At 32.3% G+C, this 13495-nt stretch overlaps 1 protein-coding gene across 1 annotated transcript; it reads left to right on the top strand.

Annotated features, from left to right (window-relative positions):
- The first annotated feature begins 228 nt into the window (after positions 1-228).
- LOC141673311 (secreted RxLR effector protein 161-like) lies at positions 229-879 on the top strand. Its single transcript, XM_074480046.1, has one exon. It carries the CDS (start codon positions 229-231, stop codon positions 877-879), a length of 651 nt encoding a protein of 216 aa, XP_074336147.1.
- The last annotated feature ends 12616 nt before the right edge of the window (positions 880-13495 follow it).

Below are 13495 nucleotides of genomic sequence, written 5' to 3' on the forward strand. Positions count from 1 at the left end.
TTGGTTTACAAGTTATTCAAAGCCTTATATGGGTTGGGCCAAGCTTCTCGAGCCTGGTACGCTAAACTTAATCAAAGTCTTGGAAGGCTGGGATTTGAACGATGTCCTTATGAGAATTATGTCTACATCAGGGGAAAGGGAAGTGAATGTTTGATCGTAGACGTGTATGTAGACGATACTCTAATCACAGGAGAAAATATGTAGAAGATAGAGGAGTTCAAGCAAGAAATGGGGAAGAAATTTGAGATGACAGACCTTGGGAGACTCAGCTACTATCTGTGGATTGAAGTGAATCAACAAGGTAGCTATATAGAGCTAAAACAATCTGGGTATGTAACTAAACTTCTAGAAAAGTCAGGCATGATTGAATGCAATCCTACGTTATACCCTATAGACCCTAAGGAGGAGATTACCAGAGATGAAAGTGGGCGAACAGTAGATGCAACGAAGTATAGAAGTATTGTTGGTGGTCTTTGTTACTTGGTAAACACAAGGCCAGATATAGGCTTCTCTGTGGGGATAGTAAGCCGGTATATGGAACGTCCTACGATTCTTCACATGAATGCAGTTAAAAGGATTTTGCGTTACGTTAAAAGAACAGTGCAGTATGGGTTAATTTATGCTCGAAACAGCGGAAACAATGTGGCCACAGGTTTCTCAGACAACGACCTGGGAGGAATGAGCAATGACAGAAGAAGTACTAGTGGATTTGTTTACTACTTAAATGACAGCTTGATTTCATGGGTTTCGCAGAAACAACGGGTGGTAGCTTTATCGTCATGTGAAGCTGAATTTATGGCTGCTACAGCCGCCGCTTGTCAAGGAATTTCGGTGCGAAATGTTATGGGAAAATCACAGGAGAACCCATTGGTCCGATAACATTGTTCATTGATAATAAATCGGCAATTGATCTAGCTAAAAATCATGTATTTCATGGAAGAAGCAAACACATTAATATTCGATTTCATTTCATCCGATAATGTGTGGAGCGCGGGGAAATCATAGTTAAGCACATTAGTGGGGATAAGCAGCGTGTAGATGGTCTGACTAAAGCATTGGCAACTATCAAGTTTGAAAAGATGTGCAATTTGTTGGGAGTTAAAGAGCTAGCAAAGTAAGTTTGAGATGAAGGGGGAGAATGTTGGGTATAATCTCAAACATAAAATAATAACGTTGGTTTAGTATTGTCTGCAATGTTTGTATGCATGACTCGGTCTTATTTCTAAAGTGTTTATATGAGTTTCCATAATAAGTTAGTGGTCGAATGTGTTTAGGATTCTGTTATATCGTGGTGCCTAGTTTCTAGCAACTAGCAGTTTAGTTATTTTACATTTCCTTATTTAAGCTGTACTCTTTGTTGAAGTTTATAATACCAGTTTTTCATATCCAACAGTCATAGACCAAAAGTTTCAGAGGAATTGAACGCTCACCTTCATGATATTCTATATATTAGTACATCCATGTTTAAAAATTAGAGTGTTCACCATAACAATAATCATAAGCCATGTTCCATTTCTAATAGTATAACTGTAAGCACAACTATCTGCATACAAGATTGTCAGAATCTTTTGGGTTTTTTTCTTCCTACTATAAATATTTTGTATTCCTAACTTAATAAATTAAAAAAAATATAAAGATTTTACTATAAAATATATTTATAATTATTGAATAAAAAGTAATATATGAAACATTATACTATTTAAAATGGAGTTAAATGCAACATATATGATTATAATAAAAAAATGAGTACTGCTACGGATACCAAATTAGATAAGAAAATTTGGTACAAATGACATGGTATTTGGCATTGTTGACGTGATGATACTTCAAATATTGTTATGCGTAGAGTTAATGTAAATAAGGGTTTATTATTAACAAATAACATATATCATTTGGATTCACTTTCGTACCTCTACTATTATCCTAATAAAATATTAATAACTTATAAACAAAAAATAAACAAGTAACACTTTAGTACACTTTTCAATTAACTACCACATAAATAATACAAATAATGAACTAACAATTAAAAAACGAGAATTTACAATAGATTTGATTGGTTGGATTACCTCACAAACAATAATAAATATGCATGGTTGTGCAAATATTTTTGTTGAACCAAACTCGGTTCTACCTTTATCATTATTGCAATACTGCTTACAAAAGATCTAATCAAATTAAATACACTAGCCATTAAAACATCTATAATATTTTTATGATACATAATTGGGAATGAAAAACAAAAAATGAAAGATCATCTGAGGTATCACATTTATATATGGCAACCACCTTACTTACCATATATGTTGCTCTAACAATTGTTTCCAAACACGGTGTGCATCCCTCATCTAAATTGAATTAGATTCATGTATCAAATTAGTAAAATGGAATGGATTGTACTTGATGCATATATAAGATGGAACATGTAATTTTATTGAGAAAAAGCTAGAAGAAAACTGACCTCTATGAATCAAGCAAAAACATATGTGTAGTTGTACTTTTAGGCTCACCTGGCCATATAGCTGAGTTCTGTTATATATTGTGAATATTAGACTTTCTGGAGAATTGTGGATCTTTCATTCTTAATGGGCCCTTGCAAATTAAGCAAGTTAATTTAAGGTAAAAAAACATAGGCATAAAACATCCAAATTAGTGAAATTATTGGCCGAAAATGTAGGCCCAAAATATCCAAAATATCCAAATTAGGCCCAACAACTCGGTTTATTTTGTAAGTTATAACCCAATTATAAAATTATCAAAATCTGATTTATAGAAATAAAGGTAGACACAAAATAAAATCAAACTAAATTTAATAAATGATTATATTTTTATTTCTTTTGGCTTCAGTTTGAATCCTTCTTCTTTACCTATTTAATTAAAAAAACATATTTTATTTAAAATTTGTATTTAGCTCAAAATTAGTACAAGGGGACAAATTTATTAAAAGTCGTTATGGCCTACAATAAACAAATAATTCAAAGACTTTAAATATGATACACATGTATATTTTATTTTCGAATAATCTAAATTGAGTCTTAGTAGATATTGTAAAATATTTCAGAAGTCAAAAGAAAGAATAAATGGTTATAATAAATTGAATAGAAATTTTAAAGTATAATTGATAATCATCTTTTATCTGTAACTTTTGGATTATATAAATTTGATAATAGTTTTTAAATCATCAAAAAATTAAAAGTTATTTCGCCACCCTCTTATGCGAGTAAGTAAATTGTCAAAAACTGATTTATATAACTTTTGAAACCCAATAAATTCATTTTTTTTCTTCGAGCTCCATTTTTTTCTCTAAATACTTCAACTTAGATTTTTTATATAATGTAAAGTATAAATTTTTTTACTTATAATAACTGTTTATGCAAATATTTATTTAAAAGGAAAAAAAATCTCGCACGTTTATAAACTAGTAATATATAATGTATGGTACCTTCATATGACACATAAATCTTTTGGTAACATAAAGTGTGATTCTTTTTATGCAAACTAATTATTTAAAACTAAGTCAAATATATTATATATGAGATGATCTTAATAAGCTCAGTTTATAATACCTGGAGATTTTAGGAGAACAGTAACTTAACATGTAATCAAAACTCGGTTTAGGGAGGGCCTCCGGTTAGAGTCCTACCACCCCATATATTTAATTTAAATATTTGTTGTTGATATTCATATTGGTATTGGTTTTAACTGTTATTGTCAATAGTAGTGAAAAATATCATTCCTTTAAGGAGTTTTAAAGTGTATAAGATCATGTTCATGCCTTTCCTCTACGATCTTCAGTTCTTAGAAGAATTAGTTACTTAACATGATATTAGAGCTCAGGATGGCCACAGGAGCAAACACGTTCAACTCCATGAGGAGGACACAGGTTCAACTCCATTCTACCCTCAATACTCTAATTAATTATTAAAAATATTGACATTGTACCTTGGTGGGCCCAAATAAATGGGACGAGATCCCCATCTCGTAATTGAAAATGTGTACTATGATGGGCCCATAAATAGGAAAAGATCCCCACCTAGTAATTGACCGCATGCAGGCCCAAAAAAGGAAAACACATCTAGTGATCCATTCTTCAAACCCGAATAAACGAGCTTTCGAGTGAGGGGGGCGTTGAGATATGAGACATGATCATCATAATCCCAATTCCCAGCACCTTGAGGATTCAGGATGACTCGTACCTTAACATGGCATTAGAGCTCGATTTAGGGAGGGAATCGGGTTCGAATCCTCCAACCCCATATCTTTAATTTAAATATTTATTGTTGGTATTGATATTAAACTCGGGTCGTCCAATTGCTTTACATAGTGTCATACCCGCGCCCAACAACCCACTATTCGATCGTATCCTGGTTGAACCTACAAACACACATTCAGCATATGGTCTTTTTAACCCGCACGCGAAGTTATAAAGTTTTTTCTTTATGAGGAAATCAACAAGCTAGCCTCTCCAACTTTTGCAGACTTTAGTCAGCATTCAAGGGATAGCCTTTATTTGCGTACTGCTGTAACTCCGCTTGGCCTTATCAAGAAAGAATATGACAAGATTATCTTAGAGGTATTTCTTTTTAAATTTTAAGGTCATTAAATGCCTCTATAAATTTAAACTTAGACACTCAACATGAACACTTGGACACTTAAATGTAGTTTGATAAATTGTTGAGTGCAAATAATAGAAGTTTTGATAGACACGTGTTCACGTCATACACTCCTAGTTGACTTTGGTAATTTAATGTGCAATTGACTATGGATGAGATAAGGCTACTATAATATGTTCATGTGTTTATAATGATAGATTAGTTTACATATAGGTTGTGTGTCATTTGTGTGTGTCATCATGATTTATTTTTGCAATGTACTTGCTTTTAGTACCTGTTTTATTATTCATGATTTTATGAGCTTTGAGATCAACAAACTAAAGTTCAGTTTCAGGTAGAAAATTTCAAATTAGTTTTTTGTACTTTCAAGAGTGCAAGTACTACTATGTCTATTTATTATTTTTTCTTGAATATTCTTTATATGTAAATCAATGTGAGGATTACATAACTTTCTTTTATGAGAGTTGAACTTTCTTCTAGCTGACTTCTACCTGATTATTCTGCAGGAGGCCCCTCAGACTGTGATTATGATGGACGACACGATCAACGATAAATAAGGTGGAGACATCGACCCTAGTCCAGACCACTTTCCCGTTGTTTAATCCTCGTCGGTTATGAACTTCTTTTGGTATTGTGAAGATTTTAAATGCTATTTTGTGAACTTTGGGCAATCTTGTGCCTGTTTACAAATCTTTTGGTACTGTTTAACTATTTCAACTATTAGTATCATGGTTGCCATTTTTGTGACTTTCGGATAACGATTGCGTGACAGGTGTATGTATTTCCTAACTTAATATGCAATGTAGTTTATTTATTTTTGCATATTTTGGTTGTAATGTAAGGAGACTTTTATGGCAACAAGCAACCAATTTTTTTCTTATTTTGACTTATATTAAAATAATATAATCGAGTCAAATTAATAAGCTCAAAACAATCAACTAAGCCTGTCGAATTTATTATGCACCATAAATAACAATAAATTTGGCCGTAATTAGATTACACAAAAAATAGGTGCACTTCTTTCCAACAAAATTTGATAATTTTTATATTAAACAGAAATCGGTTACCCTTCATTTTCGACAAAATAAGGTCATATTAATTTTAACAAAAACATGCATTCATCATTTTTAATGAAATAGAGTCATATTTATATAACAAAACTCAAAGTTACAACCAAGAACAGTTGTAACAATATTTTAACTACATTTCAACCGACATTTATTTTTCTGTTTCAACAAGTATTTTAAAATTAGTAGTTAGTCCTCAGATTTTTAATTATGTTATTATTGTTTGCAGTTTTAAGTAAAATACACAAAAGAAGACTTTGGAATATGTTGCTCGCATGAAATGGGATGAACTCATGGTGTGGCCAAAGGGAGCACAACGTGAAGTCTTTTACGCCAAGTGTATCAATAATTTTAGAGTAAGTATACTTGTAGGTAAATTGTAATACATTTTTAAAGATATAGGATGGGTGGAAAGTTTAATAACTTTAAATACAAGTGCCACGCCCCGACTGATATATTTTTAATTACCTGTTATAATACTATGCATTTGTTATGGCAGGAGTACTATGTGTATCCAGAGGGAGTTCTTAAAAAAAAGTGGACTTGGTGCCGAGAGCGCATCTCTCTCGGAACTTCAAGTACTGTCGTAGTGGTGAGAGGGAGTGACTTTCAGAGAAGTTGCATCATTTCTTGGAAAGGGAATATGTAGAACTAGAGCTTGCCATTAAGGGAGAAACATTCAGGCCTTACTACCTCTACCCGTGGGTATGTGCTTTGATCTGTTACCATTGAGGAAGTCCAGAATTCAAGACAATGTCCAGTGCTTGGCAGAATGCGTGAAAAAAGGTTGAGTTTACGTCCCGCACCAGGGCAAAACCGTATAAAAAGAGGTGAGAGGTACAACTAACTTGTAAATTGTTTAATAAGTCTGCTCTTTGGCCTTAGTTTTATGTGAAGATGACATTTGATTATTTGTTTTGCATTGACAGAAAATTGTTGAAGAAAGAAGGGAAAAGAGCGAGATGCCTATTTCTGATGAGATATTTATGAATTATGTTTACGACTCTAGTGAACCTCTTATGATAGAGCTGCAGGTATGTATTATGTTTTTCTTTAATGCCCACGTTTAAATTTATTGAAAGTCAAAGTGTTATTTATAACAGAGTCAGTTAAGAAGAATCATGGGATTTAGTTTTTTTCATAAAATATTGCAAGAAAAAATTTAAAAGACGCTAGTTGAATTAGATGATGAGTTGACGCCCCTGTTGAGTAACTGGTATTACCCCCCCCCCCCCCACGCAAACTTGTTCCCAAAGACACCTTCGCGGAGTTGCTCGGATCCGCGGATGCATAGAAGCTGATCAAGAGAAGGAAAGAGAAGGACTTGACGTAATTAGTAGATGTTCCTAGTGAGATCTTCTTGAAGATGCCAATGGCCCTCACATAAGTTCAACAAATGATCTTTTTTACCCGCACGCCAAGTTATAAAATTTTTTCTGGATGAGAAAATCTACAAGCTAGCCTCTGCTACTTTTCCATACCTAAGTCAACATTTCTATTCTTCTTAAAGCTAAGTCTTCATCCACCAACTCCGGTATTCCATCATAAAAATGGGTACAAAGTTCAGGATCACTCAAATGTGTTGTTTTCAAAGTGTCCACAATCTTATTCTCATGTGGAATAAATAATATAGAGTTAATTTGGTTTAAAATGTGACATCTAAATTTTATTAAATATAAATTAAAAGTACCTTTTCAATTTGATCTCATTCTTGATTTTGCATAATATGAAATCCATTGACAAAGAAAAGTGGCTACCAAGAAGTAACTAACTAAAAGCAATACCTCTTTTAATCCCTCATTCACCAGTAAAAGACCAACTCTATAATTTTTATTAGTTAATGTATTTTTATTAGTTAATGAAGTGTAAGTTAACTTTATCCAGCTTCTCTAAGCAATATCCTAAACATGTGATGTGCATATGTTTAATGCTATAAATATGTGTTTATGCCAAAAAATTTATACAATTAACAAGTAAACAAAGATATTGCCCAAGTACATATACATAAATCAATAAAATATTTTTTGCATTAGAGGTGAGTATTGCAAGTTTGGTAGGATGGAGTCATGGAGGATAGGGGCAAAGAACTGAGGGAAAAGTACGTTTCTTATTTCCCGTCCAAAATGCAACTAACTCTCTGATGTAGAGGGGATGGGATCAAGTCGGACCGGGATCTCTTCCTGGATCACAGGATAGAGTGCTGGTTGATTTTCTTGAATGATGCTTCTGCAAACTTGTTTCCAAATTTAGTATTTAGTTTAGTGAACTTGTTTATTTTTTAGGCAAAAACCCCATTACGTGGCCTGGAAAATGGAGACATTGTGTCTGTTGATCTTCCGATTAGGCCCCATGCTAGGCTTACAAGAAGAATTATTGTCCTCCAATCTGGGAAAACAGGGAAACGTAAAAGTAGTGGTAAAGAAAATGCTAGGTATTCCGAAAATTTTACAAAAACATTTCACAAATGATGTATCAATTTATAGTCAGTTGTAAGTTTCCTAATAATAAGATCAACTCACATAAATATAAGCCACATATATATTAAAACTAAATCTTTATTGAACTCATAGGAAAAGGAGTGAAATCATAAAAAATTATAAAATGTAACCTTATATTTCTTTATTAATTATAATAGTTTGGTAGATTATATGCATAATAAAGTAAAATTAATACCGGCCAATATTTGAGTAAAATTACAAATAAGTAAAAAGTTCAAATGTAAAATTATGATGAATCTCATCAGTACTTCAGTCAGCATTCTCACTGTTAGCAACATTTGCTTCTTCATTCCTATTGTCAGCAGCATTTTCTTCTTCATTGTGGTTGTCAGTAGCATTTTCGTCTTCATTTTGAGACTAATTTTCATTATTACTTCCAAAATTTCTGCAATCAATGAAAAAATTTGATGGATCGTCAATAATTATTGGTTCATCCTGGGACGTTGATGCATTTGACACCTCTTCCTGGAAAGCATCATCCGAAGATGATGTAGTTTCATCAAGAGGAGGAGGGGTTTTGTTGTCACCAATGTGTACCACTGAGAACTTTGATTATTGATGTTACGGGCATAATAAACTTGGGTGGCTTGGCTAGCCAACACAAACACATCTTTTGCATTTAGTTTCGAATTAACATTTACCGTGGTCATCCTGTGTTTATCCACTTTTACATTCCTTGTGCTATCAAACCAGTGATATTTGAATAGCGTAATATGGTGACCATTGTAGTAAGTCAATTTTCGTACTTCATCCAAGTTTCCATAATAGTTACCACACACTTCATTGTAACAAGTACGTGCAATGTGTACAAGTACTTGTTTTAGTCCCAATACTAGAAAAATATGTTATACATAGAAACAATTTAAATCCGTCAGTTAATAGCAAGGACACAAATGCCCGAATTTGGAGAAGTTATTTGATTAGAGTCAGAGAAATTTATAGCCATTACAATAACTACCCCGATATGATTGCACAATTGGTACCGGTCCTCGAATCATGTCCTTGAATTTGTGATCGAGTTCTTTATTTTTTTTACCTAAATGCATTAACAAGAAAATACCAATAAGTTTAATCTAGAAAATAAAAAAAGGGGTATGATAAATAAAATTGTTAACATGCATACTCTTTCTTCAAACCAATGAATAAATTTTTTCTTTGAGTATGAATGTTCTAGGTGTGGCTTCTTCCCGTACACTAATTTTTTGAATTCTCTCAAATTAGTAAAGCAAAAATGGTGAAATATTTAGCATCCAGAATATAAAAAATATAAAATGCAAAACATTGGCCTACTTACTCTAAGTATTCTGCAACCCCTGGCATATTGATGAAGACATAGTAAGTCACAATCTCAAATTCTTTCAGTTAAAGCCCTTTTTTTCTCTGCTCGAATATGACTGGTTGGATATGTATAAGCTTCTAATAAATGAGGATTATGATTTTGACGTGGTTCCTAATTACGTTCTAACTGATTATGTATGATTGGCACACCCGACTCAAAGTAAAGTGAGCAGAAATTTACAAGCTCCTCTTCGATATAGCGTTCCGCCATTGAACCCTCCATACGAGCTTTATTTTTTATTATTAGCTCCAACTTACCCAAGTATCTTTCGAAGGGATACATCCACCGATTTTGGACTGGGCCACGGAGCTTAGACTTTGTTACCAAGTGAACACGTAAATTCTCCATTGTATCAAAGAAACAAGGAGTAAAGATCAAATCAAGTTTACATAATATCTTTACGATATCCTTCTCCATCTTCTCAAGATCCCGTTTCTTCAACGATGTAGAGCATAAATCTTTGAAAAAATTAGGCAACTCAATAAGAGCTTCACCAACTAACCTAGGGGAAGGTCATGAACAACAATAGGCAAAAGTTTTTTTAGAAATACATGACCATCATAAGATTTTTTTTGTAATTGGATTCATTTTTCAATAAACATCTTTTTATATGTGTCTTCCCCAAAAATATCAGACTTCAACTTGTCCGCATCAGTCTTATAAAATAACATACAATCATTCTTGCAAGCATCAATCTTCTTATACCCCATATTTAGCCCACTTACATATTTTTAACTTCACTATATTTTTCAAGAAATGTATGTTTATCGCGAAAAACAGATCCAATCAACTCAAGTAACTGGTCAAAACCCTTTTGACTACAATGATATCTATTCTTAAAGTGCAGCAACTTCATAACAAATGACAACTTTGTATGTTTTTCATGATTAGGAGAAAGTGGTACTGAGGCCTGATTTAACATATTATAAAAATGAAATGCTTCTTCATTCAGTTCTTCTTCCATATCTTAAATTTCATTTTGTTCTTCCCCAAGGTCCCTTAACATTTCGAATGCATCATACACGTCATCTTCATCATTCTGATTTGTTCTCATGGAATAATGGTTGTGAAAATCAGATTTTTCTCCATGATAATACCATCCTGTGTACGACTCAATAAGGCCAAATCGACATAAGTACATTTTTAACTCGTCATCAGTCCTCCAAAATAAATTTTTACACTCATTGCAAGGACATAATATATTTCCATCAGAATCTTTTATTCTTTGCGCAAACTCCACAAAATTATCAACACCTCTTTTATACTCATCAGATAAACCACCTCTACCATTCTCCTTATGGCTCATCCAACTTCGATCCGATGACATCTACAATGTACATAAACAAATTAATCAATTATTCATTTAATTTTGGATAATAAACACATAAATATTATGTCTAAAACAAAAAAGTTAAAACAGAAAATTAACTAGTGATTCCATCACTTTTAAGATACACATAAATATATTAGATTCCGTCACATTTAAAGTGTACATAAACATGATAGATTTGGTCACATACAAAAGTAATAACCGTGTTGGTCGCATTTTTTATTTCCGATATTAGGGGAAAAGCTCTCGTGGTCAATATTGACTTTTATTATCATATAATATGTCATATTTATAAAATAGTCAAAGACAAATATGTCATATAATTAAATGTAACAGGATCCGTCACATTTAAGCGCTCCATTTTTACGTCACATTTATTCCATCACATTTAGGTTTTATCCTTGTAGTGACCTTCGCGGAGTTGCTGGGATCTGGGGATGCAATGAAGTTGATCAAGAGAAGGAAATAGAAGGACTTGACGGAATCCATAGATGTTCCTAGTGAGATCTTCATGAAGATGCCAAAGGTCCTGGCAGAAGTTCAACAAATGGTCTTTTTTTACCCGCATGCAAAGTTATAATTTTTTTTCTGGACAAGGAAATCTACAAGCTATCCTCTGCTACTTTTCCATAACTAAGTCAACATTCAAGGGATAGCCTTTATATGCGTACATCTGCTAATGCGCTTGGCCTTATCATGAAGAAAAATGACAAAATTATCTTAAAGGTAATTTTTTTAATATTTTAATATCAAATAATGCATCTATAAATTTACTCGTAGAAATTCAGCATGAACACTTGGACACTTATATGTAGTTTGATAAATTGTTGAGTGCAAATAGCAAAAGTTTTGATAGACACTTGTCCAAGTGTGACACTCCTAGCCGACTTTGGTAATTTAGTCTTCAATTGTTTTTAAATAGTGAATATGCTTGTTTGTTTTGGGTCAGATAAGGCTACCATGATATTTTCATGTGTTTGTAATGATAGATTATTTAGATTTAGGTTGGGGAGCATTTATGTGTCATCATGATTTATTTTTGTAATGTACTTGCTTTTACTACCTGTTTTAGATTCAAGATTTTATGAGAATTGAGATTAACAAAACTAAAGTTTAGTACCTGTTTTAAATCAGTTTTTTGTACTTTTAAGAATGCAAGTACTACTTTGTTTATTTATAATTTTTTCTTGAATGTACTGTTTTGATTTGATTACCATTTTTTTATTTTTTTGTCCATTTTCAATCTTCATCCATTTTCAATCTTTACTATAAAGGTTTGTTCTTGATATGTAAATCAATATGAGGAATATATAACTTTTTTTATGACAGTTGAACTTTCTTCTAGCTGACTTCTACCTCATTTTTCTGCATGAAGCTCCTCAAACTATTATTATGATGGACGGCACCATCAACCATGAATAAGGTGAAGACATCGACCCTGGTCGAGACCTCTTTCCCGTTATTTAATCCTCGTCAGTTATGAACTGCTTTTGGTACTATGAAAATTTAAATGTTATTTTGTGAACTTTGGGCAATCTTTTGCCTATTTAGAAATTTTTTGGTACTGTTTAACTATTTTAACTAATAGTATCATGTTTGCCATTTTTGTGACTTTCGAATAACCATTCCGTGATAGATGTATGTATTTCCTGAGTTATTATGCAATGTAGTTCATTTGTTTTTCCATATTTTGGTTGCAATGTTAGGAGACTTTTATGGCAAGAAACATCCAAATTTTTTTTATTTCAAGTTATATTGAAATAACATAATCGAGTCAAATTAATAAGCTCAAAGCAATCAACTAAGCCTGTCGAATTTAATATGCAGCATAAATAACAATAAATTTGGCCGTAATTAGATTACACAAAAAATAAGTGTGCTTCTTTCCAACAAGATTCGGTAATTTTTATATTAAACAGAACAGGGTGCCCTTCGTTTTCAATAAAATAGGGCCGTATTAAATTTAACAATAACCTGCATTCATCATTTTTAATGAAATAGAGTCATATTTAAATCATCATATTTAGTCGGTCGTATTTTTCTAAATACGACGCTCTTTTTTAAAATGACTAGCTTCGGAAAAACTACTATTTTTCGGTCTTATTTAATTAAGACCAAACGTAATTGGTCGGTTCTAAAAACGACCGATGTCGTCTAGTCATTTTTTGCCTTGTTTTTGGTAGTGAATGGGATAATAATGCTAACATGATATCTTGTTCAGTTTGATAATGTATGTAATGAGTATTATTTATTTACATGAGTTATGGTTAGTACTTAAGAGTGAGGAATACATGATACTTGAAATATCAAATCACATAAAAAATACAAACATTTGCATTTACCATAACTCTGTTAGCTTTATGGTTTCTGATGATGATACAACAGAATGGATTATCTCAATGCAACAGAATGATTCAACAAGATATGTCCGAGTTTGATGCAAGTCTAGCAAATAAGTTTTAGGGTTTTAATGTATATCTCAGTTTGACTGGATTTAAATCTCTTCTCAAACAAACCTTATTTTGAACTTAGTTTAAATCTTTCAAATCTCTATCTTTAACTAAGTTTATCTTACTACAAATACTCTAACATACTATCTCTTCAGGACTCGTTCAAATGTTTTCAAAACTGTTATTGATAATGTTTAT

Source organism: Apium graveolens, chromosome 7 (genome assembly GCF_009905375.1).
Source record: "Apium graveolens cultivar Ventura chromosome 7, ASM990537v1, whole genome shotgun sequence".
Lineage (NCBI taxonomy): Eukaryota > Viridiplantae > Streptophyta > Magnoliopsida > Apiales > Apiaceae > Apium > Apium graveolens.

Coding starts and splice junctions, on each gene's coding strand:
- LOC141673311 (XM_074480046.1), top strand. CDS start 229: ATGGGGAAGAAATTTGAGATGACAGACCTTGGGAGACTCAGCTACTAT.